This window comes from Phoca vitulina, unplaced genomic scaffold (genome assembly GCF_004348235.1).
Source record: "Phoca vitulina isolate PV1807 unplaced genomic scaffold, GSC_HSeal_1.0 scaffold3, whole genome shotgun sequence".
NCBI classification, from domain to species: Eukaryota; Metazoa; Chordata; class Mammalia; order Carnivora; family Phocidae; genus Phoca; species Phoca vitulina.
In genome coordinates, this window is record NW_022589706.1 from 62053482 (window position 1) to 62080099 (window position 26618).

At 41.5% G+C, this 26618-nt stretch overlaps 1 protein-coding gene across 5 annotated transcripts in view; it reads left to right on the forward strand.

Moving 5' to 3' along the window:
• Nucleotides 1-357: 357 nt before the first annotated feature.
• The window catches only part of GPAT3 (glycerol-3-phosphate acyltransferase 3), a 60489-nt gene continuing 34228 nt past the window's right edge, over nt 358-26618 (forward strand). Inside the window, exons 1-3 of one of the 5 annotated variants that reach the window (XM_032400707.1) lie at nt 358-490; nt 1342-1632; nt 8442-8508. In XM_032400707.1, coding sequence (XP_032256598.1) covers nt 1492-1632; nt 8442-8508 — 208 coding nt within the window. In that variant the 5' untranslated portion in view covers nt 358-490; nt 1342-1491. Of the gene's footprint in view, nt 491-578; nt 659-895; nt 1633-8441; nt 8509-26618 lie in introns of those variants that run through there. The other 4 variants (XM_032400709.1, XM_032400708.1, XM_032400706.1 and 1 more) reach the window with 4 other exon arrangements.

Consider the following 26618-nt stretch of genomic DNA (forward strand, 5'->3'; position numbering starts at 1 on the left):
GAAGTGTTTGCTATCAACCCTGCTTCAATTCAGTTTGCTTGCCCTCCCAGTTTTTCCAGCTTGAAGTAACACCCGAAAGAGACCTGTGTGTATGAGATTTTGGTCTCTTTCGGTAATGATCTGGAAGCCCTGGGCAGCCTGATCTTATCTCCTACAGTCTCGACATCCCATCTTATGTTCATTCTTAAGAACAGATCAGGTCGCAAATAGCCATAGAGCGTTTTGCCCTTCACCGTTCTAGTAAGGGCTAGCACGGCAGCAGTGCGGGGGTGGGGGTGGGGGTGGGGGTGGGCTGGGGGGCGTACGGAATGCCCGGGAGGCGCAAGGCAGCTTGGTGCAGATTTGAGCCAGCCTGGCGTTTGTCTGCAGCTTCCGTGCGCTGAGAGTGTTGGATGAGCGGTAGGGCCAGCCGTGGTTGGAATCTTCCCCCAGGAAGAGAGCGACCCTCAGCCGAAGGATTCCTGTGCCAGGGACATGGCGGCTGAGTGGGGTAGGCGTCTCCGGGAGAGAGCTTTTCCCTCTCCCGACGAGCAAGAGAGAGCCGCACAGCTGCTCAGCGGAGAGAGGGGAAGGAGGCGTGGGAGACCTGGAAGCGGCGCAAACGGCAGCTCAGCGGCGCTCTGTGCCTTTCTCTCTCCCTGAAAGCCCTTCTAAAGAGGTGGTTTTACAGCCATACAAACATGACCTTCTCAAGCGTCCCGGATACGTCAGTAGTTCATTTTGGGGTGAAGAAATGCTAACATTTTGCAGAAAGCTCTTCTCCCTAAAGGACCTTGGCTGGGCGTGCTGGCGGAGGCGGGGCGCGGGGGAGAAGGGAGGCCGCCGGGGCGTGGCGGGGGGCTGCGGCGCTGGCCGTGCAGATCTAACCTGGAAGCTCCCTGTTGGGTGGCGGGGGAGGTGGGGCGAGAGCAGGGCGCAGAAATAGGGCGCCCGGCGCGGGAGCGCAGCTCGCCCCAGCGCAGTGCTCCGCCTGGTGCCAGTTCCGCCCGCGGCGGGTGTGCAGTGGTGCGGTGCGCCCACAGGGATCCGCGCTCCGGAGGGCCTCGGTGAGTCAGCCGTTGAGTCGTCGCAGTCGCCACCCAGAGGAAATTAGGCACTAGGGTGGGGCGCGTTCCCGGCTGCGCTGCCCTCCTGCCCGCGCCGCGGTGTCACTTCGCTCACCCCGGCTCCTGTCGTCCGGCCGGCGCGACCAGGTCTGCGCCTGCTGCGGTGGCTTCGGCGCTGGCCTGGGCCTCCAGCGGAGAAAGAGTTAACCGGCCGGGCCGGGAGGAGCCCGAAAGGGAAGGAAGGAAATTGCCGTCGTTCTGAAAGTTTTTTCCTTCCTTTCCTCTTTCCCTGCAGAGGTGAGTGTCAGGAGGCGGCGGCGCTGACTCTCCGGAGCCCGGCTCCGCGCCTCTGCTCCCGGAGCTGCTGCCCGACTGCCTGGGGACAGGGACAGCTGTCGCGCTCGGACCTCCTCCGTGGACCCCTTCCGAGACGGTGCGCCCAGCCATGGAGGGCGCAGAGCTGGCCGGGAAGGTCCTTTCCACCTGGCTGGCGCTGGTGCTCGGCCTCATCCTCCTGCCTTCGGCCTTCGGGGTGTCTTTGGGCATCTCCGAGATCTACATGAAGATCTTGGTGAAAACTTTAGAAGTGAGTGCCGGGGGGGATGCGGCGCCCCAACACCTTTGAGGGCTTTAGGGAGAGAGACCCCGGGGCAGTGGTGGCCGCGAGTAGAGCTGCTGAGAGCCGAGTTGAGGCGAGGGGACCATCTTGGAAGGTCAGCGGTCCCGAGGGGTGCGCGTTTCAGTTTGTCCCCCGCAGTCGCGCGAAGACAGCATCTTGGCTACTTCCGCAGAGTGGAGGGATCCGGGCTGAGACCACCTTGTTGTTCCCCTAGTTGGATACAGAACCACCCTCACCCACTGCTTTATTGTTATTATTATTATTACTGATTAGAATAACAATCTTTTATATTATAGATTTCTTTATATCCATTATTTAGTGCAGCTGTCCCTTCACTCCCCTTAGTTTTTATAGCCCCAGGTTTCAGAGGTCCTTTCGTGTACTAAGGCATGCTGTCCAGAAAGGCATCATGTTCCAGTTTATGCTCAAGATAAGAAACCAATTGCTGGGCGGTAGAGAGAAATCTGATTGTATTTTAATGGAGTCATGGAAATTTTATCTAACCAAAAGCACTTGAAATGTCATTGAAAATGTATATTCTTTGACCTCTGTTCTCCCTGCACTCCTGCTTCCAAATTCTGCAAAGAAACGTGTTAGATGGAGGTGAGCCTGGTGAGCAGGTGAGCAGCTCACCCTCGCACAGAGCTTAATCAAATCACAGAGGGCTTTCCCCTCTGCTCTTTCATCAGATGCTCCCCATAGCCCCGGGAATGTAGGGAGGGCCAGTGTTACCCCTTTTTCCGGGCGAGGAAACAGAGACTCAGAGAAGTTCAGTGGTTTGCTTGAATTAAGTGGAGACAGGAGTCTTAACTGAGGAGAGGACCTGTAGTCTAGTGATGAGGACTACAGACTCTGGATACAGATTTGCTTAGATTTGGTTCCAAAATCAGCTCCGCTTCTCATTTTGTGACCTTAGGGAATTCACCTACTTCTTGTGCTTTATTTTCCTCATCTATAAAATAGGAATAATTATATAACACCTATTTCCATAGGTTATTTTTTAAAAAGATTTTATTTATTTGAGAGACAGAATGAGAGAGACAGAGAGCATGAGCAGGGGGAGGGGCAGAGGGAGAAGCAGACTGCCCGCTGAGCAGGGAGCCTGAGGCTGGGCCTCGATCCCAGGACCCTGAGATCAGGACCTGAGGCTTAACTGACTGAGCCACCCAGGCACCCCTATGGGGTTGTTTAATGGGTTAACATGTCAAGCATTTTAGAAGGGTGCCTGTGGGTGTTAGGTGCTAAACAGTGTTTGCTGCTATTAATTAAATGAATAATATTATTATTTAGACTCTAGCATCCTTTTTTTCTCTAACTTCTACAGGACTGTCTAATGCAGGTTCTCATTTTTCTGTCCTTATCTTCGGTCTGCCCCCAGGACCTGGCTTTTTTCTCCCTCAGTGAGTGGGGTGGCTCTCAGATCCACATCTCTAACCTGCTTATCTCTCACCTACTAACCTCCTGCAACTCTCTTACCTGCTAATCTCCTGTTTTGCCCCGGATTTTTGTTGCACTTTCTTTTTGTGGCTATTTTTCTGTCTAGTCTTTGAAGTTATATTTGATTCTTCATCTTCAGCCCTCAATGTTTTAAAAGTTCTGTTGTTTCTGCCTGGGAGATATTGTGCAGTTTTTAACCTTTCCTATTGACTTCATACTCTGAACTTGGTCACGCTGCGCTGTGGATTTCTTAGGCTGCCTCTTACTGCTAGATCTTCTTCCAATACTCTCCCCATCGCAGATGATCCTCTTTGGCTGGTGTTCAGAACTCTTTCTCAGAACTCTGAAATGATTAAGTTGTTCCCTTGTACAGCAGTGTCTTTTGGAATTTATATCCCAAGTTAGACTGGAGTAAAGGTAAATCCCACACACTGGCTTCCAGTGGCTGACTCCAGTATGTCTTGCTTTAATAATTAAAGGTACAACGAAAGAGATGTCAAGGAGGGAGACCAGCTAGTTGCTGTCAGCCTGGCAAATAACTACTGTACTTGGAGGGGATGTATCCAGTTCAGGATCTGGGCTTCAGTTAGGTAGGGCCTGAAGTTTTAATTTTTTGTCCATCTAGCTTATTACTGGGAGATAGACCACTTACTTGGAAACCAGGTAGATGGCAGCCTAAGGAACTACCCTCTTTGCTTAGAGTAAGTTATTAGGTCAGAGTGATGATCCCCATCGTTTTGGGGATCGTTTTGGGGGCCAACTCTGACTTGTCGCTGACTGGAGCGCCTGTGTTTGGGAGCAGCTGGGCTCCTCAGGAAGGAGCTGTGATCCCATAGTGGTGTCTGCTTTAGGCACAGGAGAGGGAAATGGTGACCCAGGGCTGCTGCTTGTCCTTCAGCTAGAACAGCCTTAGATGTTTCACAGACATTTCAGTTAGGCCGCACAGTGGATCGCTTTTCCTGACTATAGGGATAATTCCTTTAAAAACTGTGCTGGTTGTTTAGTATTAGGACATTTTTAGTCCTGGACAAATACCCTGCCTTTTTGTCGATTCTGTGCAAGGCCCAGTCCTTCTGTTACTCATTATTCCTTAGCTTTTAGTTCTCACCGGATTTGGTTGTTTCTTTCTCTAAACTGGTGATGTTCCAGGGGTATATCATGATTTCTAAGGAGTATATACAGCATTATTACAACTTCATATTGGGAAAATTGTTTTAGGAATTCAAACAATGAAAAGTAAAACTTTGGGGTGGGGACATTTGGATGGTAGGATATACGTATTGGAATCTCTGGGAGGGTGTGTGTGTGTGTGTGAAGTTTACGTGTTTATCCCAAACAGGAACATGGATGGATTTAAGATTAAAAAATGCCGTTTTCAACCGCAGAAGTTGATGGAGGTGAGGGTGGTGAAGGATTGCTATGCATTGGCCTAAGACTCATGATTACAGGGAAATAAAGATGGGAAGAGAATATAAATATAGGATCAGTAGAGAAGAAGGTAGGGCAGTGGTATGTAAATTATCTAATCTAACCAGATAACACAGGCAATGGACAGATAATGAATGTTAATAGACTAATTTTTCCCTCTGCTTTTGAGGAGTAAGCTGGAAGCGTGGACAGGTTCCTTTGAATTTCTGGCCCTGTGACCTTGGGTAGGTCACTTAAGTTTCGATATGGGTGTAGCGGAGTACGCCTCAGAGAGTTATAGCGGGTCAATGAGGAGAGGTCAAGGAAAGCACTGATACATAGGCGATGCTCCAGTCTCAGTGGAGTTTGAATTGGAATATTCTTTGGTCTTGTTTTTTGGTTTTTTTTGCTTTTGCTCCTATGTGGCTAAGATTTAACCTACCTTCAGATCTTTAATGAGTTAGCATACATACTCAGAGCGGACTATTCTTGTCTTTTATTTTAATTATTATTCTTTCCCTTTACACTTTCCTCCATCCACCAGTTAGTTTTTTATCTTTTTTAAAAGGCATGTCAATTAAGATGTCATGTCATACCTCTGTTAATATAATACTCAGGTATTATTCCTGGTGTTGGAAATACAATAAACGTGCTAGAAGGCCGTGGCTGTTTATGACAGAAAGTAGTAACAAAGAAAAGCTTCCCAGGCAATGTGCTTAATTTCACAACTCTCTGACAGAGGCTATATTACTCCCCCTCTGAGGTTGGGGAATGGAGAGTCACAGAGTTAATTTGTCCAGATAGTGGTGTACAGCTGTTAGTGGTAACATTGGGATTTTAATCTGAATCTAGGGTCTGAGTTCTCACTCTGCCAAGATGACAGGACTGTCAAGAAACTGTTTTTTTATGCTACAGGTGGTGGCCTGCTGTTAATTTGGGTAAACCTAATATTTGAATTTTTATATGATTTTCATCCTCTCCTTTTCTCTTTTTAGTTAATTTTTAAATGTCTTTTTAGCATAAAAGCCGAAAGTTGTAATTATCTAGGTGACAATGTCACATTTTTGCAAGCTTTTGATTTAAGCTTTAAAACTCAGACCTAGGGGCGCCTGGGTAGCTCAGTCAGTTAAGCGTCCAAGTCTTGATCTCAGCTCAGCTCTTGATCTCAGGGCTGTGAGTTCAAGCCCAGTGTGAGTCTTGATCTCAGGTCAGGTTTTGATCTCAGGGTCAGGAAACCACACCCAGTGTGGTGCCTACTTAAAAAATAAATAAATGAATGTATGAATAAAAAGGAAGATACCTTAAAATCAGACTTCACCCTTTTTGTGTGTGTGTGTGTGTGAATTAGAGACAGCTACTTTTTGCTTCCCAAGAGGATTTTTAAGGTAAAGGCAAGTGAGAACCTGATGGGAAGTATCCTTCAATTTGTCTTTGTAGGGGAAAGTGAGATGGGAGTAACAATGGGGATTGTTAGAAGCCCCCGTCATACTTCAGGATCTTTTTGTGGACAGAACTGCATTTTTCGTGGTTCTTGGAGGCAGATGTTTTCTGAGATAACCTCTGGAAGAGGCTTAGAACTTCTGAAGAGATATTCCCCACCTCTGTCTTTGGGCCTACCTGATCAGTTGGCATGGTAGAAGAGACATAGCTGTTTATTGGAAGATGCACTGGTGGTCTGGAAAAAAGTGATCATTTTGGAAGCTAAATAAATTATGGGGTGTGAGGAGGGAGGAGGAAGCCAACATTCTCTGCTTTGTGGCCTATTGTGTGGCAGTCACTGGATGGAATACCTTCTTTAATCTTTTATCTTGATACTGCCGCTGGTTTAGGGATGATGAAACCGAGGTCCCAAGAGGTGAAAAATCTCTCTTGAGATGAGCCCGGCCAGGAAGTGCAGACCCGCAATTCATATGCATATGCGTCTGGCTGCAAAGCCTAGGTGCTTTTCACCTTTCCTTGGGAGTAAGCCCACAGAAGAAAATGGTTCTCTAGTACAAATTTCCTTTGGCATTAAGTGACTTCTCCTCCAACCTGAAACTTTGCTAGTCTTGGACACTGTAACTGCATTTTGTAGGACAGACCTTTGGAGTTGCCATTTCAGGAGAGGTTATGCATTCTGACACTTGTCTGGTGACAGAACATGGAGCTCTTTGTAGCACATCATGCTGTATGAGGCATGCCCCTGTATCAGTTCTCTAGGGCCGTCATAACAAAATACCACAGACTGGGTGCCTTAGACAATAGAAATTTATTTTCTCACAGTTCTGGAGGCTGAAGTCCCAAATGAAGGTGTTGGCAGGTTTGTTTATTCTGGGGCCTCTCTCTTTGGCTTGCGGATGGCTGCCTTCTTGCTGTGTCCTCATATGATCTTTCCTCTCTGTGTGCAAATCCCTGGTGTCTCTCTGTGTTAAATTTCCTCTTCTTAGAAGGACACCAGTTTTGTTGGATTAGGGCCCACCCTAAAGGCCTCATTTTAACTTTGTCACCTTTTTAAAAAGGCCCTGTCTCCAAATGCAGTCACATTCTGAGGTACTGGGCAGTTAGGGCTTCCACATATGAATTTTGGGGGGAGACACAATTCAGCCCATAACAGCCTCAAAATATCATTTTTTTTCCATCCCATGAGCATGGAATAATTGTCCTAATCTAAGGTAATTGCCATTTCTATAAAATATAAAATCACCTGGCCACAAGAAAAAAGTGAGCTCCAAGATAACAAATGTTCAGTTATTGACAAAATATTATCTTAATTCTATCTTTGGTCTGATTATAAATGACAATAGGTACTAAAGCTTTAAAGTGAAAAACTATGGAAATAAACCTTTACCTCTATTAAGAAGAGACGAGAGATATGTCTAGAGTTTGAGAATGCCTGCATTAAATCAGCAAGGAAGGAAAAAGGCACAATCAGATTAAGATTGAGTCTTATTATCATTTGTGACTTGCCACTTGAAGCCAGGAAGATTAAGTCTCTATTTATAGGCTGTTCTCTAAGTGCAAATAGCATGTTCCTACTTGGCTCTTTGGGATGTTGTGCGGGGTCCTGACATAGTCAGATCATGCCCTTCTCCTTGACCTTCAGGTATATGTTTTAGGTCATTTAGTCTCTATCCTTCATTGTCTTATTTATTTGAATTTTTAAAAATCTGTTTAATTCCTTGTGAGCCTAGCAATACCTGTTTTTGGCCGCTACAATTTTGATAAATTCTTTTTACTCCTTCAAGGGCTCTTAAGTCCTAATTATAATGATCGCAATGCCTTTTACGTCTAATTTCCCACTTCCTCTCCAATCAGTCAGTCTCGACAATGTTAGCTTCTGGAATTGTAATCATCGAAATAATATTTTAATCATTCCTTTTCTAAACTGGAAAAATAGCCATTGGGATTTTCTGGGATGCTGTCAACAAAGTTCACTTGTGGTTTTTGAACTCTGATGTTAATGGTAGATAATTTTGGAAATGCATATGAAAAGTATAAAGAGGAAAACAACAAATCACATCTTGGTATATTTCTTTATACTCCTATGTACATTGAAAACAAAAATGGGAATTGATTTTTCCTGTTCTTAAGTTCTCGCAAACCTGTGGTTTCTCATAATAACATTTTCCCTGTGTATCTCAATAGAGGCAAGTGACCAGGTGGCCAGGTGGTGTCTTTAGTTAGCGATTTCACCACTTCCTTTCCAGCTCCCCAAGTGTAGACTGCCTCCTTCTGCAAGCCTATTTTATTTTATTAGAACATGATCGGTGATGAATATAAGGGTGTATTTGAGCCTTGGAATCCCGCTACCTCAGAGGTTTACTAGGGCATCTCTAATTCAGAGAGTGCTGGGGCTTAATATTTAATTTCATTTCTGCGTAAGTAAGGTTTGCGTATTTTACATCATGTCCGTGGAACAGTCTTCATTAACAGCACTATTTGTTTTTAAACAGTGGGCCACAATTCGAATTGAAAAAGGAGTCCCAAAGGAGTCGGGTCTTAAAAACTCAGCTTCTGGTGGTAAGTCTTCTTTTTCATTTATGATGGTTAAGATATCCAAATTGGATAAATTTACATCTACCCAGTTTGAACTTGAGATAGAAAGCAGTGCATTCTATAGGCCTTGGGTCATTCATAATTTTGTTCTTTATGCAAAATGGCAGCTGCCTGAGTTTTCAATGAGTTTTCACTGTGAAGGTGGTAATAATGTGCTAGTTCATCTATGTGTTCTTATAGGGCATTTCTAAAAGCATACATTTAAAGGTGGTTGCCTGTAGTTTTAAAGATGTAGTTAATGGTTTAAGAAAATAATGCTAATTGGACTATCTTGGAGTGAAACCTATTTTTGAGGTTTTATTAGCACCTTATTCTAATTTGTGGTTCTCAAAAATGTTCTTCAAGATAAACCCTTTCCTACTAAAGGCTGATTGGTAATGCATGAAATAAATAATTACTCCCCCCATGAAATAAGCTTGGGAATCACCACATGTGACACCTTGCTTTTGGAAAGTAATATTACATAGTAACAAAGGCTCAGAAAAGTCCTATAGTAAAGACACTTGTTAATTTTTGTTAGAATTGAGTTAGAGTCAAGTGAGCTCACTAGTGCCTGTGCCTATTAGTGCTTTGCCGTTGTTCCAATAAACCCTTTTACTTTGGGTAAGAATTTTAAGAATTGTTTAAGACACGGGGTTCATAGGGAAGTAGAATTCTACGGAAGGGACAACTATGAAATTAAGAATAAATAAGTCACTTGACTTAATTAAAAGACGAATAAGCCTTTATGTGTTTTTCAAAAATAATGTAGAAACAATTTGTGCCCATCTAATTTAGGATTAAAGATAATCAAAATGTCAAACACTTCACTAGGAGGAATTTATCTTCTGGAGGCTTGTCTGAGAGAAACTATAGAAACTGTATACCACAATGCATTTTGGAAATAAAGTATTTGAGTGAAAACATCTGCTCATTTTGTGTAATTGGATTGTTATGTTCAAATGATTGAAACAACTAGTAGATCTTTATGTGTATACTTAAACATCAAGTATTAGCACCAGTAACATTTTACCAAGATCAGATATTTCTGGCTATACACAATCTTCTTTTTGTTGTCAGACACCTTCTCTTGGACATAGCAGATCTACTAATTTTTGATTTTTCTGGGTACATTTTTAAATGTGTATCCTTATGATTTAAGGAGACAACAAACTTTATTGCTGGTTTTCTGTTGTACTTGGTGAGACTTTGGGCTGTCACTGATCTTGAGTGAAATTCTATGGAGCCCTATGGATTGGGGTGGTGGTGATGCATGTCTTGGGCCGTGAATTTAAAAGGGCACGAGGTGTTCCAATTTGGTAGGTTAAGAGGATTAAAAATCACTAGGTGAGGGTGTCCTTAGCATTGGTTTAGATTTTTTAGCCTGTACTGAAGTGAATATTATCACTTGTTGGATTTTTTTTTTTTTTTGTCATGCATCTATCTTTTCCATGGTACCTCCAGGAAAGAGTGGAAGTGAACAAGAGGAGAAAATATAAACCATAATGGTTTAGAGTAAGGCTAAAGGCTACCAAATTTATCTTCTTTCACTCAGAGTAGCTGTCCCTCCTTTTAGCCATGAAATTGGCAATGACTATTGCAGTTACTGAGCCCTTGCTACCTGTAGGGTTGATGAGATATCTATAGATGATTAAGCTATGGTTCCTGTGAGGAGACAGGTATCCGACAGCTCACTCTGATAAATGCTCAAGTAGGTGCATAAGCAAAGGACAACGTGGGATCTAATTTAGTCTCTGATACATGCTGCTTTCATCTCCGTTGATCCCACAGCTGTGCATGGTATGCATCTCCACTCCCATCCTGATTTACATCCTGCCTGGGTAGCCCTGGTATGGGGTGTGTGCCTTGTTGATACACCCCGGTGTTTGGAGTCAGCAGAGAGAGAATATCTTCCTCCTAGACAGACTGGCTGAGGGTGATGAAACAGCCGCTGCAGTCTTCTGCCTCTGTATGGCTGCCAACAAGAGCCCCAGTCAGCGCTGAGCGGGTCCAAGTTGACGCAAGGGTCACAGGCAGGCCAAGGGCCCCAGAAGTGCAGGTGTGATCTGGAGATGTCTGAGTGCTATAGTGCTGACGATAGGTTCGGGAAACTGAGAGGGAGAGAGTGGCTAAACAGGGAAGATAGTTATGTTTATTTTCTGCACCAGATATTTCTTCTCTGCTCTTTTATTTGATGCAGCATATTTTTGGACACACTTTTTTTTTGAGTCTCTCTCTCTCCAGTTAAACCCCTCTTGCATTATATTTCTCTTGTGCTTTTATTAATAAGCCAACTGAAAGCTGAACCTAGGGAAATATTATCTTTGTGGTTAAATCATTCTCTCCTGTCTTCAGCCATCTTCTGCGGGGTCTCCTATTAAAAAACAGTCTCCTTTATTGATTGAGCTTCAGATAGGATCACGAGCAAGATCTCCTTAAGAAGCCCTGTTATTGCACCTTCTTCCAGCTTTAAGGGCATTTCCTCATGTTACTACAACACTGAGGATAAATCTTTCTCCCCCTCTTTAAGTAACTATGTTATACTGAACATTCAACTTCAGTGGACAATGTAGCTACCCTCTACCCTAGTTTGTTTTCTGAAGGCGGATGTGCTTCACCACTCCAGCCATGGGACAGGTGCATCTCCTCAGACCCAGGAACATGGTCTGATTGAGATTTTATCAACTTTTATCTTACTCTGTTGTAAATAGTGCAAGGGACCATTGACTGTTAAGAGCCACCCACCTCATCCTTGGATACTGGACTGATTTTGAGATTTATTGTGCAATAGACTTCAATTAGTTAGTAATTAGGATTGTACTTGTAATGAATGTAATTCATTATGCCATTTTCAGAACCAGAGATCAGTTCCACTATAAATTGCATTATATTAGTAGGACATTTTGAATGCTTAGCACCAAAAGTCAACAGGCAGGAAGAAAGGCCCGAGTTTGCACTTGTCCTAGAGGTGTCCCAAACAATACAAATAAATAGAAGCCATGGCTCAGTCATTTTGGCACTATCCTCTAGAATGTGCCACTGGCCTGACTTAGCAATATCTGCATGGGACATGCATACCACGTCCTCGGGTCCTCCCCTTTGCCCCACTCCAGCATGCACCACACATAGGGATTTGGGGTCACATGGCCTATTGTTAATTAAGCCCCCATGCGAAATTTCTCTCTTGCCCTATATGTCTTACCCCCAGTCCCCATCTCTTCCTCCACCCAAACACACACACAGGACAAAATGCTATAGTGAAACCTCTGACGTTATGCCAATTCAGAGAGAATTCAGGCTGCCTAACATTTCCCTCTGATTTTACTTTTGGAATTCTTTCTGAGACTTGATTAACCATGTTGATACCGGTACAACATGGTTTGCATCGATATTAAATCTCTCACATTTATAGAAAATGTGGGATAATATTTTGTGACAGAATTTTGAATGTCATTTTCAATACTCATTTTGTTTTGGGCAGGCTGTTTTGTTTTGTTTTTTTGAGATTTTATTTATTTGAGAGAGAGAGGGAGAGAGAGAGAGTGTGTGAGAGAGAGCGGGGGTGGGGGGCAGGCAGAGGGAGAGGGAGAAGCAGACTCCCTGCTGAGCAGGGAGCCCGATGCGATGCAATGGGGGGGCTTGATCCCAGGACCCCTGGATAATGATCTGAACCGAAGGCAGCTGCTTAACCTACTGGGCCACCCAGGCACCCCACTGGGCAGGCTGGGGGGTGGGAGGTGGGGGCGTTTGATAGTCTGTTTAAATCAACTAAGTTGATTTAGTAGTATTGTCTTGGTGTAAACTCCCTGAATACAAGTTAGTATCTGCTGTCCTCACGGATATGGAGTATAATGCATTTAATGGTTATCTGGCTGATAAAATACTGGAACTTGTCTAGCTACTTATAGAGAGAAAAATAATCCAGTTATGGGATATGGAAGGATTATAGAGTGACATTTTCCTTATCACTGCCAAATGTCTACCTGCTTTTATTAGTCTGCCTCTGTTCGTAAATCGTGTGCCTGATGGTGGTGATGATGATGATGACAATTTTCAAACATACACGAAAGTAGAGAAATAGTAGAATGAACCTGATATAGGCAATATTTGTCAAGATTTTGCCACGCTTGATTCATCTGTGCCTTCTTATTTTTTGCTAAAATAATCAAGGCAATCAATATAAGATTTCATATCTTTTCATGCATTTTTTAAAAAAAGGATTTTAAAAAATAGCCACAGTGCTATTAAGTTAACTCAAAAGTTTTTAATATCATCTAATCACAGTCCATATATAAATTCCCCTAACAGTTTAAATATGTTTTTATAATTGATTTATTTAACCAAGATTCAGTCATGGTCTACAGATATGTTTATTTATTTATTGATACTGCTTTACTGGACATATGGGGTACAGTTTTTGTTCCTGGAACAAAAATTACTTAATAGCAGGTGATTCTGAAAAAAATTCACTAGCGCACTATACATTTTTATCCTCACAGCTTAATATAGCTCTGCACAAGACAAAGTTTCGATCCTTTGCTTTTATTTGTTTGTAAACCATAGGATTAGTCATCTGTATTTCTAAGTGCAATATTCCGTGATATTTGTTACATGAAATTTATTGCATGAAATTTTCATATTACATGAAATTTAGTCTATAGTCCCTCACTTCCACTTCTCCTAAGATATCAAACCTACTCAAACTCTCAACATGTATGTATTAGGAGACTTGCTACAAGGGGATACAAATAGTGAAAATGTGGGGACAACGCAGTCACTCATCAGGAGGAAAATTAATATGTGAGCTGGTTCAAATGAATTAACTGGATTTATATGAAGAGAACAAAGTACACAAATATTAATGTTGAACAAAAAGAAAATGTATAGTATAAAAACATTTATTTAAAATTACTGCTATAAGCAGATACTATGTAATTATGTAGATAGTTGTAGATAAGTATATAATATATGTGAAACTGATATATACCACAGGTTAATGGTTATCTTCTAGGAGGGAGGAGAAAGGATGGGGAGATGGGCTTTAACTGTATCTCTAGTTTTTTTCTCTAAAGAATATCTGAAGCAAATATGGCAACGGGTATCTTTTTTCTTTGTTGAACTCATATTTTTTGGTTAAACTTATATTTTAAGCATAAAAATTTTAAAAAACCCAACTAAATAAAATATCAAGAATTGCTCCGCTAGAGTCTAGTCTGATGTGTAGAACTAGTTTTATATGAATAGAAACTAAATATTTGTCTCAAGGGTGTGATTGATGGTTACCTGCTCTGAATCACATCTCTGTTGAGTCTGACCAGTGCCCGGAATTAAAACTTAAACCTATGGAACAAGAGTTGTTAATCAAAATATATATTATCTCTTAGAGGCAGGATTCTCAGCCTCAGCACTACTGACATTTTGGGTTGAATAATCCTTTGTCATGGAGAGTGGTCCTATGCATTGTAAGATCTTTAGCAGTATCCCACTAGATGATAGTAGCGCACCCCTAATGTGACAACCAGCAGTGTCTCCACACATTGCCGAATGTCCCCTAGGGGCAAAATCCTGTCTCCTCCCCTAACCTCTGTCCACTCCTTTGCGAACCACTGCTCTTAGAGACATTATAATGAGTCCATCTCAGTATCCAATACTGTTAGTGTAATTTTTCTTAGTTTTCTAATAAGCAGGCCCTTGAAGGAGCAGAACTTGATTTTCAGTTTTTGGTGGCTGGTATGGGGAAGGACGGAATGTGAGGCAAGGCTTGTGAACAACAGGGTTAGCAGACAACACTGGATGGGGGGAGAAGGCCTGTTCTTCAAGGAAAGGTAAAGGTGAGACAAGGGAATCTTCCTTCAAACTTTGCCTCATAATCTGATGAAAATACTGTTTTGGAGGAAGCTTTACTTTAGACTGGATTGGAGACTTGTGTAGAACGATGTACTCTAACCTCTGAAAGGAGATGACTTAGCACTTAATTCTGGCCAACAGTGAGTAAGCAGGAAGGAGTGGTTGTGGCAGGAAAGAAGGTAAAAGGTCAGGTCAGACTAAGGTCTTCTCTGCATTGCGAAGTGATGGTGGAAGGGGAGTGACAGGCTTGCATCTTAAGAAAGCTGTTAGGAAGCTCATAAAACATACTATTTTTTTTTTTTTCAGATAATTTTTCTTGTCACATAGCACTAACAAAGTAGGTGACATGCCTATGGGTCCTGGGATCAAGCCCCACATCGGGCTCCTTGCTCAGCGGAGAGCCTGCTTCTCCCTCTCCCCCTGCCCCTCCCCTCCCCCCTCCACTGATGTTCTCTCTTGCTCTTCTGCACACTCTCTCAAATAAATAAAAAAAATCTTAAAAAAAAAATAACATGTTAGTTGTTAAAATGAAACTCTGCCTGTTAATTATAAATGCCTCTTAGTTTCTCTGTAGTGTTGACTGACAGCTGATTACAATGTCCATTCTTCCACTCCGTTTATGCTTCAAAATAGGTATAAACACATGGTTAATTTCATGATTAGTTTTTATATCTGGGGTTAAAATCTTCCTCTTTTATAATCAACATTGCTTATTTTGTAAGTTTCTGGGGAACTACTGGGGTATATAATGATGAAAAAGGGAGTTGATTTTCTCATTTGCTTTTCTCAGGAGAACAAGTACACCTCCAGTACTTCTAGTTTTTTCTTTTTTTTTTAAGATTTTATTTATTTATTTGACAGAGAGAGACACAGCGAGAGAGGGAACACAAGCAGGGGGAGTGGGAGAGGGAGAAGCAGGCTCCCCACCGAGCAGGGAGCCCAATGCGGGGCTCCATCCCAGGACCCTGGGATCATGACCTGAGCCGAAGGCAGACGCTTAACCCACTGAGCCACCCAGGCGCCCCAAGTACTTCTCATCTTGATAACTGAGAGACACTAACAGAAAATTATTCAAAATTTAAAAATTATTCTATTACAGATACATAAACCATATAGAAAACAGGAAAACTGAATGTACCTTTATTTCAGTAAAGCTTTTGATTGTATCCTATTCCAAATAACGGGTCGGCAAATCCACTCTATCTGTTACCCCTCCCACAACCCTGGCAGACATCACTGGGTAATGAGTCCTTGCCTCTGAACCACACTTAGCGTCCTTAACACAAACCTGCAGACCCCTTCTCACTGCTGACTGCTTTGGAGTCGGTCTTCCTGATGAAACCTTGTCACCACTCTTGATCTGGAGAATAGATAGGGTTTCTCACACTGTGTACCAAAGGATCACTAACTAAAAGGAGGAGAATCTTTTGAGTAATTGGGTTTTTGGCATAGATTTGGTTGTATTGTTTGGGGTTGTATTGATGACTGATGTAATTGGAAGTGCTGTATCATTGACCGAATGCTCTTAGCTGCGTTTTAAATAACCTAGGAAACGGAATAGAATTTAAAGTAATCTTGATTGTTTTGATGAATGAGCTATCAGAGAGAGGGGTGACATTCAAGATCCTTTACCCAAGGAGGATGCTTTGGAATGGGATAGAAAAGCCAGCCTGTGGCGCCTGGGTGGCTCAGTTGGTTAAGTGTCTGCCTTCAGCTCAGGTCATGGTATCAGGGTCCTGGGATCAAGCCCCGCATTGGGCTCCCTGCTCAGCGGGGAGCCTGCTTCTCCCTCTCCCTCTGCCACTCCCCCTGCTTGTGCTCTCTCTCTCTTTCTCTCAATTAATAAAATCTTTATAAAATAAATAAAATCTTTATAAAAAAGAAAGAAAGAGAGAGAGAAAGAAAGAAAGAAAAAGAAAAAGAGAAAGAAAGATACATGGTAGGAAAAGGCTTGCCACTTCAGAAGGCAGAGTTTTAGACCATCAGGCATGGAAAGCCAGGGCGAGCACAGAACCTAAAATGATGCTGCAGTTCATGGCAGAACCAGCATATTCAACTTCACTGAACTCCACAGTGACGAGCTGCTTGCAGTCACTGACCCTGGTCTCTGCATAAAAAATGCTTACCGAGCGTTTTCTGTGTATCTACGTCATATGCTGAACTATGCCCTCAGGCAACCCTTGGCCCACTTAAGGAGATATCACCAATCTCCACACATTCCTGTGACAATCAGAAGCTAGCCAGTGCTGATGGTATTGAATGTCACGAAAGTAAATATAATTAACTTGAGGAAGAAAGTTTATAACCGTAGCATGAAAAGAGATCATCCCGGATGGGGGACATCAGAGAGGATGTTTTGGTGGACGTGTTAGTGTTGAACTGGTCATGTAGAGGTGGCTTGGGATTAACTCAGGTGACAGAGCTTTCTAAACTCGGGGAATGAGGGAATAGCTTGCATAGCAGTGGGAGTGAGCTTAGTTCGTAGAAGGGAACAAACATAGAAATAAGGTTGGCTAGGAGGGTGACGTTAGATATGAAGGGCTCAAATGCAAAGTGGTTTAGATGTGATGTCAAGGCACAGAGAATCCCAGGTTTACTGTTTATTATTAAAGATCGTAAAGAGGAAATTCTGAAGCTTGCAAAAAGGATGACTGTAGTAGCCAACCAGACCTGTGAAGGTTGATGACTGAATTTGGAAGAAAACCAAGGGATGATTCATGTGACAGTTAATTATTAGGAGGAAGAAGCCATCCCTCTTTCTCGCCATATCCATAAAAGATGGAACAAAAAGACTGGCTTACATTCAAGTAAAATGTTATATGTAAGAAAGAGCTCCTTAGCAAAAAATGATCATAAAACTGGGTCAGGCTACTAGGTAGATTTCACAGAAAAGTTTTACACATAGAAGGGACAGTTGAGAATTTGGGGAAAGGCATGGATTATATAACAAAACTCTTTTTAGTTGTTAGCAGTGCCTTGTCATCTTGGTTGTAATAAAATCCGTATACAAATTTTAAGTTTTTCAGTTTTTAATCTGTCCTTCGGTAGTATTTGCCTCTGTAACATTGTTACCTGTTTGTGGGCCACTGGCTCCATAAGCAGAGAAAACGAGAAAGTTCTTCATCAGTTCTTTATTCCGCCAGCAAGTAGCAGCACGCTTCAAGCCCGCTACACCTTTTCTCCCCTCTCTAGGGGGTTTTATAATGGCATTTCCCAATCTTCTCTGTTTCCTTGCTGAAGCTCTTGGGGCAGGATAAGTTTCTGAATGAAGAAGAAGGTGAGGGGCCAAGGTACCAAAGCATGCTTGGTACCCAGAAGGCTGGGGAGATGGGTGGCTGATAGTGGTGGTTCTGTTGAGGATTGGCTCTTGGGGCTCAGGGAAAGGAGACAGCCCGTTGGACTTGTGATTAGACAGAGTCCTTTTCTTGGGTTGGAGTAGGAGGAAGCTACGGTATTACAGAATTAACATGTAACATGACTCTGTGGCCTAGTGATGTCTGCATACCCTGGGGATGTGCAAAACCCTTAGGACCTTGTCTTGGTGTGCCAACCTCAGTAGTCTGAAAGCTCTCCTCTGTACCTCCTTCACTGACTTTTCTAGGTCAGGGGCCTGGTGTTCCTGCTTCTCTTCCTCAGAGTTCTGTTTCCCTCAAAGCTCGGGCTGGCTAGGGAAGGACATTAATTCCCTGGAGTCCTATTTTGTTGTCTGAAGGTTCCTCAGGGAATAAAACCCGTAGAGCCCTTATGTCTCCTGTAACTTCTGGGGACACCTGGTGAACAAAAGGAAAGACTGGGGCGTGGTCTGCTTTTCTGTTAGGGTCGCAGAGCCTTCACCCTGTCTTGCTTCAGTGTTTCTGGAATTGATGGGCCTTGCCTCTGTGCTTCTCTGGTGTTGTGTGCTGGGCAGCCCGCACTTGCGCACTTCACTGGGAAACGGAGCGGACCGGAAAGCCCGAGTGTGGTAAGGTTTTTGTTTAAGTTGGTATCTGTAAGTGTATCATGCAAATATATCACTTCCTCTTCCTGCCTCTGCAATGATGTTGGTACAAATCTACTCAATTAAATGAACATCCTCATTTTCAGTGACTCATATGTTCACGACAGCGAGTTATTTGCCAGTCACTGGCCAATCCACATGACTTCTCCCCAACAGATCTCAAGTGTGTGAGGCCAGCAGGCATGATGAAATCCCAGCGTGTGTTCAGCCTCTCATGCTCATCTGACGTTGTATACAACGAGCCCGTGCCTAAGATCGCTAGTCGGTAGAGAAGCGTGTGTATTGGGGTACCTATTCAAGGAGAGAGAAAGGCAGGCATTCTGTAATCAACAAAAAGAACTAAAGTCCTTTTTTTCTTAAGGGAAGCCATGGCCTTCCATAGGATAAGCCACCCCTTGGGTCCTTTAGTATAAGCTTGTTTTAGAAACTTAGAAATGACATTTCATAAGTTTGATATAACTTGTTTTTTTTTTGTTTTTTGTTTTTGGTCTTTGCTTATAAACAATTAAGACAGTGCCTGCATCATGTAATGGATGGAGTTGGTAGTTCATGGGCTCAAAGAAAACAAAAAAAAAGGGGAAAATGGAGTTCTGCTGATGTAAAGAATTTTGAATGATTTTAGGAACAGGGGTATCAGGTGGAAGAAATTGTAACCAAAAGCGGGAGGGTAAGAGAGCCCAGGAAACATTAGGGGCCCAAGGACAGCTTTAGTTTGGCTGGGGCTAGAATGAGTGAAAATGAGTTGGAGGTAGGAGTTGAGATTGGATAGATATTTAGGTTTAAGTCCTAAAAGGTCCTAAATGCCAGGCTAAGAAATTACTTCCTTAGGTGAGGGGATCTCAAAGTTTCGGGAAGGTGAATCTGGTAGTTTTGCAGAAGTGGGATTAGACAGGAAGAGGGAGAGGGAAGTGGAGAAAGGAGAGATGGTAGATGGCAAGCCATTCTGGAAGGTAATGGGACCTTGATTTGCAAATATTGAACCACCCTTGTATTCCAGGCATAAATCCCACTTGATCCTGGTGAATGACGTTTTTGAATGTATTGTTGGATTCGGTTTGCTACTGTTTTGTTGAGGATTTTAGCATCTCTGTTCATCAGAGATACTGGCCTGTAGTTCTCTCTTTTTGTGGTGTCTTTATCTGGTTTTGGTATCAGGGTGATGCTGGCCTCATAGAATGAATTCTGTAGTTTTCCTTCCTCTTCTATGTTTTGGAATAGTTTGAGAAGAATAGGTATTAACTCTTCTTTAAATGTTTGGTAGAATTCACCTATGAAGCTGTCTGGTCCTGGACTTCTGTTTGTTGGGACATTTTTGAATACCAATTCAATTTCATTGTTGGTAATTGGTTTGTTCCAGTTTTCTGTTTCTTCCTGTTTCAGTTTTGGTAGTTTATATGTTTCTAGGAATTTATCCATTTCCTCTAGGTTGTTCTATTTGTTGGCATATAATTCTTCATAATATTCTCTTGCAATCTTTTGTATTTCTGTGGTGTTGGTTTTATTTTTCCTCTTTCATTTGTGATTTTATTTAAGTCCCCCCCCTTTTTATTGATGAGTCTGGCTAGATGTTTATCAATTTTTTAAAAAGATTTATTTATTTGAGTGAGAGAGAGAGAGAACAAGCAGGGGGAGAGGCAAAGGGAGAGGGAGAGAAAGAATCTCAAGCAGGCTCCATATCCAGTGCAGAGCTCGACACAGGGCTCAATCTCACGACCTGAGATCATGACTTGAGCTGAAATCAAGAGTTGGGACGCTTAACAGACTTAGTCACCCAGGTGCCCCTAGGTGTTTATCAGTTTTGTTGATCTTTTCAGAGAACCAGCTTCTGGTTTCATTGATCTGTTCTACTGTTTTTTTTTTTTTTTTTTAATTCCAATTTCATTTCATTTAAATGAAAATAATCTTTATTATTTCCTTCCTTCTGCTGGTTTTGAGTTTTGTTTGTTCTTTTTCTAACTCCTTTAGGTGTAAGGTTAGGTTGTTTATTTGAGATTTTTCTTGCTTCTTGAGGTAGGCCTGTGTTGCTATCAACTTCCCTCTTAGAACCACTTTGCTGCATCCCAAGGTGTTGAACCATTGTGCTTTCATTTTCATTTGTTTCCATGTACTTTTTTTTTTTTTTTTAAAGATTTTATTTATTTGACAGAGAGAGAGACAGTGAGAGAGGGAACATAAGCAGGGGGAGTGGGAGAGGGAGAAGCAGGCTTCCTGCCAAGCAGGGAGCCCAATGTGGGGCTGGATCCCAGGACGCTGGGACCATGACCTGAGCCGAAGGCAGATGCTTAACGACTGAGCCACCCAAGTGCCCCTCCATGGACTTTTTTATTTCTTCTTTTATTTCCTGGTTAACCCATTCATTGTTTAGTAGCATGTATTTAACCTCCATGTATTTGTGGTCTTTTCAGATTTTTTCTTGTGGTTGACTTCTAGTTTAGTAACATTGTGGTCAGAAAGGATGCATCATATGACTTCGATCTTTTAACGTTTGTTGAGGTTTGTTTTGCGGCCGAGTATGTGATATATTCTGGAGAATATTCCATGTACACTTGAAAAGAATGTGTATTCTACTGTATTAGGATGGAATGTTCTGAATATATCTGTTAAATCCATCCAGTCCGGTGTGTCATTCAAAGCTATTTTTTCCTTATTGATTTTCTGTTTGGATGATCTGGCCATTGATGTAAGTGGGGTGTTAAAGTCCCCTACTATTTTTGTATAACTATTGATTAGGTGCTTTATGTTTGTTTTTTAACTGTTTTATGTATTTGGGTTCTCCCATGTTGGGTGCATAAATATTCACAATTGTTACATCTTGTTGGATTGTCTGCTTTATTATCATGTAGTGTCCTTCTTTGTCTCTTGTTACAGTCTTTCTTTTAAATATGAATATTGCTACCTGGGCTTCCTTGTGACATCCATTTGCATGATAAATCTTTCTACAGGTCATGGGGCCTTGCACAAGAGCAGTGGGTTGTGGAGAGATGGAATGACTTGGCAGCCATATAAAGTGTGAGCCTTGGGGAAGAAGTCAGGCTACTGGTGCACATTGGGGAGTTATTTACGGAGGGTGAAAGTTGAAATGGTGGATTTAGTGAACTCACAGAATGAAAGACATTTACAAACACTAGAGAAAAATTCATAGGAAAGGGACAGGAAAAGATAAACGGACAAGACAAGAATCAACCAGGGAAGAAAATAAGAGCAGAAGGAATGGAAACTGAGGGAAGAGAGAATTCTAACTTTATATTTTTTCTCTCCTCATTCCTCTGCTCACCGATACTCTTTTGTGCTATATTTTTCTCCCAAGAATAAAAGATGTCATCTACCAACTCCTTTTCAGAAATAAAATCTTTGAATGCCTTCTCTGTAAACTGCTTTTCCATGACTTATACACATGAGGTAGGGGGTTATCAGGGACTTCTAAATCTAACCTAGAAAATAAGTATTTTGGGGTAAGATTTAAAATGCAAGGGTGACACTGGTTATGTGGAAAGTGGTTATAGTCAAGTTTCACTTTGTTTTGTCTTTACAATTTTGAGGACACGCTGAGCCATCAGACTGATGTGATTCTGGGACAGCTAGCAGATGAACACACAGGATACGTGTCTGCAAGTTCTTGCATCAATGTTTTAAATTTGGATTTATACATCTTTAAAAAATATTTTAATTTTTTTGCATAAGTAATACATTCACATTGTATACAAATCATAGTAATTTAAAAACATGTGCTTTGATAAGTATAGCTTCCACCCATTGCTTTCTACCTCTACTCCCTGTTAGTTTCTATGGATTGTTGCAGTGTTTCTTCATGCTATTGCAAACATCTATTATAATATAGATGTTTGTGATTTTTTGACTTACTAATACCAAAGACGACATACAGTAAACACTATTCTGAGCCTTGTGTTTTTCACCTATATCCTGTTGTCCTTTCCATTTATTACTTAGAAAGTTTCTTCTTTTTTAACAAGAAATTTCATTTGAGTGCAAATGGTTCTTTTTAACTGTGGTTCTAGACCATTTGCTGTTAAAGTATGCTGCAGGGGGCGCCTGGGTGGCTCAGTCAGTTAAGTGTCTGCCTTCGGCTCAGGTCATGATCCCGGGGTCCTGAGATCGAGTCCCGCCTCGGGCTCCCTGCTCAGAGGGGAGCTTGCTTCTTCCTCTCCCTCTGCCTGCCACTCCCTGTGCTTGTGCTCTCTCTCTCCCGCTCTCTCTCTGTCAAGTAAATAAATAAAATCTTAAAAAAAATATGCTGCAGTATTACATTAACATGTAATTAATTAACATGTAACATCAATCTGTGACACGAATGGATTGTTCTGTCAAAGAGCATTTGTAATTTTGACTGATGTTGCCAAATTGCCCTTCATTAATGGTTTGTACTATTTGTACTTTCACTAGAAGTGTATGCCAAGTGCCTGTTCCCCAGAGCTTCACCAAAGGTATAAATTTGTCCAACTTTTGGATTTGTGCCGATCTGGTGGGTGAGAAGTAGAAACTCAGGATAGTCTTAATTTGCATTTCTGTTATAAAGAATGATTTTGTACATGTTTCATGCTTAAGGGACATTTGTATTTCTTTTTCCTGGGAACTATCTCTCACTTCTTTTGGCTATTTTTTTCTGTTTCTTCTGGATTTCTTTCTTTCTTTCTTTTTTTTTTTTTTTACGATTTTTTAAGAGAGAAAGAACACAAGTGGGGGTGCGGGAGGGGCGGAGGGAGAGGGAGAAGCAGACTCCCCCCTGAGCAGGGAGCCCAATGTGGGGCTTGATCCCAAGACCCTGAGATCATGACCTGAGCCGAAGGCAGATGCTTAACCAACTAAGCCACCCAGGCACCCCATGTTTCTCCTAGCTTTCTGTTTCACTTTGATTTCTAGGACCTTCTCATATATTAAGGTGGTAAACTTTTGTCTGTGAGGAGATACAAATATTTCTTTCAGTTTGTGATTTGTATTTTTTCTTTGCTTATCATACTTCTTACTATGCAGATATTTTTCATTTCTCTGTAGTCAAATTTATGAATATTTTCTTCTTATAGCGTCTGGATTTTGAGTTTTTTAGTAGAAAGATTTTCCTTCTGCCAAGTTTTAAGGGAATTCTCCAATGTCTTCTTTGATTACTTTTGTGTTTTTTTTAAATATTTAAATCTTTGATTCTTTTATTCTGGTGTATTTGTCCAGATGGCTATCCAGTTGTGGAAAAACCCAGTTAAAAAGTTCATCTCTACGCAACTGATTTGTAGTGCATCCTTAATTTCCTATATTTGTTTGGATCTATTTCTGTACTTTCTATTTTGTTCCATATGTTTACTTGTCTTCTTATGTACCATCATGTTGTTTTAATTATTGTTTAATAGCTTAATAGATTTAATAGATTGTTTTAATATCCAGTAGGGATTATTGTCCTCATTGCTTTTCCTTCACAGAATAAAGTTTTTCTCAGATAAGTTTTGCATACTTCCTCTTAAATTTATATTTCTGGTTGCTGTTGTAACTGGAGTGGCTTCTTTCAGCATATCTTCTAACTGATTGTTGTTTGTATATTGAAAAGCTTTCGATTTTATTTTTTTTGTTCATTCATTCATTCCAAATTTTTATTTAAATTCTAGCTAGTTAATGTACAGTGCAATATTAGTTTCAGGTGTAGAATTTAGTGATTCATCATTTACATACAACACCCGGTGCTCATCTCTGTAAGTGTCCTCCTTAATACCCATCACCTAATTAGCCCATCCACCCCACCTCCCTTCTGGTAACCATAAGTTTGTTCTCTGTAGTTAAGAGTCTGTTTCTTGGTTTGCCTCTCATTTTTTCCTCCTATGTTCATTTGTTTTGTTTCTTAAATTCCATATATGAATGAAATCATATGGTATTTGTCTTTCTCTGACTTAATTCACTTAGCATAATGCTCTCTAGCTCTCTCCATGCCCTTGCAAATGGCAAGATTTCATTCTTTTTTATGGCTGAGTAATATTCCATTGTGTATATATACACATCTTCTTTATCCATTCATCAGTCGATGGACATTTGGGCTCTTTCCATAGTTTGGCTATTGTTGATAATGCTGCTATAAACATTGGGGTGCATGTACCCATTCAAATCTGTATTTTTATATCCTTTGGGTAAAGACCTGGTAGTGCAATTGCTGGATCATAGGGTAGTTCTATTTTTAACTTTTTGAGGGACCTCCATACTGTTTTCCAGAGTAGCTGCACCAGTTTGCATTCCCACCAACAGTGTAAGTTCTCCTTTCTTCGCATCCTTGCCAACATATCTTGTTTCCTGACTTGTTAATTTTAGCCATTCTGACAAGTGTGAGGTGGTATCTCATCAGGGGTTTTGTATTTCCCTGATGATGAGTGATGTTGAGCATCTTTTCATGTGCCTATTGGCCATCTGGATGTCTTCTTTGGAAAAATTCCTATTCATGTCTTCTGCCTATTTCTTTACTGGATTATTTGTTTTTTTGGGTGTTGAGTTTGATAAGTTCTTTAGAGATTTTGGGTAGTAACCCTTTACCAGATATGTCATTTGCAAATATATTCTCCCATTCCATAGGTTAACTTTTAGGTTTTTTTTTTAAGATTTTATTTATTTGACAGAGAGAGAGAGAGAGAGAGCACAAGCAGAAGTAGTGGCAGAGGGAGAAGTAGGCTCCCCGCTGAGGAGGGAGCCTGATGTAGGGCTCTATCCCAGGACCCCGGGACCATGATCCCAGCTGAAGACAGACACCCAATCGACTGAGCCACCCAGGTGCCTCCTACCTTTTAATTTTGTTGATTGTTTCCTTTGCTGTGCAGAAGCTTTTTATCTTGATGAAGTCCCAATAGTTCATTTTTGTATTTCTGTGGTATTTATTGTTATTTCTCTCTCTCGTTTGTGATTTTATTTGGGTCCTTCCTCTTTTCTTTTTGATTAGTCTGTCTAGGGGTTTATCAATTTTATTAATTTTTTCAAGGAACCAGCTCCTGGTTTCATTGATCTGTTCTATTGTTTTTTTTAGTTTCTTTTCTTTTTTTTTTTTTTTAGTTTCTATATCATTTATCTCTGCTCTAATCTTTATTATTTCCCTTCTTCCGCTGGCTTTCGGCTTCATTTTTTGTTCTTTTTCTAGCTCTTTTAGTGTAAGGTTAGGTTGTATATTTGAGATTCTTCTTACTTCTTGAAGAAGGCCTGTATTGTTATACTTCCCTCTTAGGACTGCCTTTGCTATATCCTGAAGGTTCTGGACTGTCGTGTTTTCATTTTCATTTGCTTCCATGTATTTATTAATTTCTTCTTTAATTTCCTGGTTAACCCATTCATTCTTTAGTAGGATGTTCTTTAACTTCCACATATTTATTTGGTCTTTCCAAATTTTTTTTTTTTAAGATTTTATTTATTTGCGAGAGAGAGAATGAGAGACAGAGAGCATGAGAGGGAGGAGGGTCAGAGGGAGAAGCAGACTCCCTGCTGAGCAGGGAGCCCGATGTGGGACTCGATCCCGGGACTCCAGGATCATGACCTGAGCTGAAGGCAGTCGCTTAACCAACTGAGCCACCCAGGCGCCCTCCAAATTTTTTCTTGTGGTTGACTTCTAGTTTCATAGCGTCGTGGTTAGAGAATATGCATGGCATGATCTCAGTCTTTTTGTACTCATTGAGGCCTGATTTTTGACCCAGGATGTGATCTGTTCTGGATAATGTGCCATGTGCACTTGAAAAGAATGTGTACTCTGCCGCTTTAGGGTGGAATGTTCTGAATATATCTGTTAGGTCCATCTGGCCAGTGTGTCATTCAAGGCCGGAAGGTTTTTGATTTTAGGAAGGTAGAAGGATATAAAAGTAAGAATTCTCATACCATAGATTTCTTTTTTTTTTTTCCAGATAAGTAATTATTTTAGCTTCAAATAGTGATGGTTTAATGACTTCTTACTCAACTTAGTTTGTATTTTCTTTCTTTTCCAGCTTATACTTCATTTCTTTCCCTTGTTTAGTTGTGTTGGCTGCTGCTCCAGTCCAGTGCCGGATGCCAGTGGAGCTGGCTGCCATCTGGCTGGGGACAGGCTGTGGGGCCTTCAGTGTCTTCCCAGTATGCCCCATATGCCTTTGATCTAGCTCTCCAGCTTATGTTACGGACTTGTTGATTCTTGTTCTTTTAAATCAAGAATGAAAGTAGACTATTTTGTGCTTCCTTCAACATCTTTGGTGATGAATATATTTTTCCTCCCTTAGGTGGATGAGGGCGAATTTCATTAGTAGCTTCACAGTTG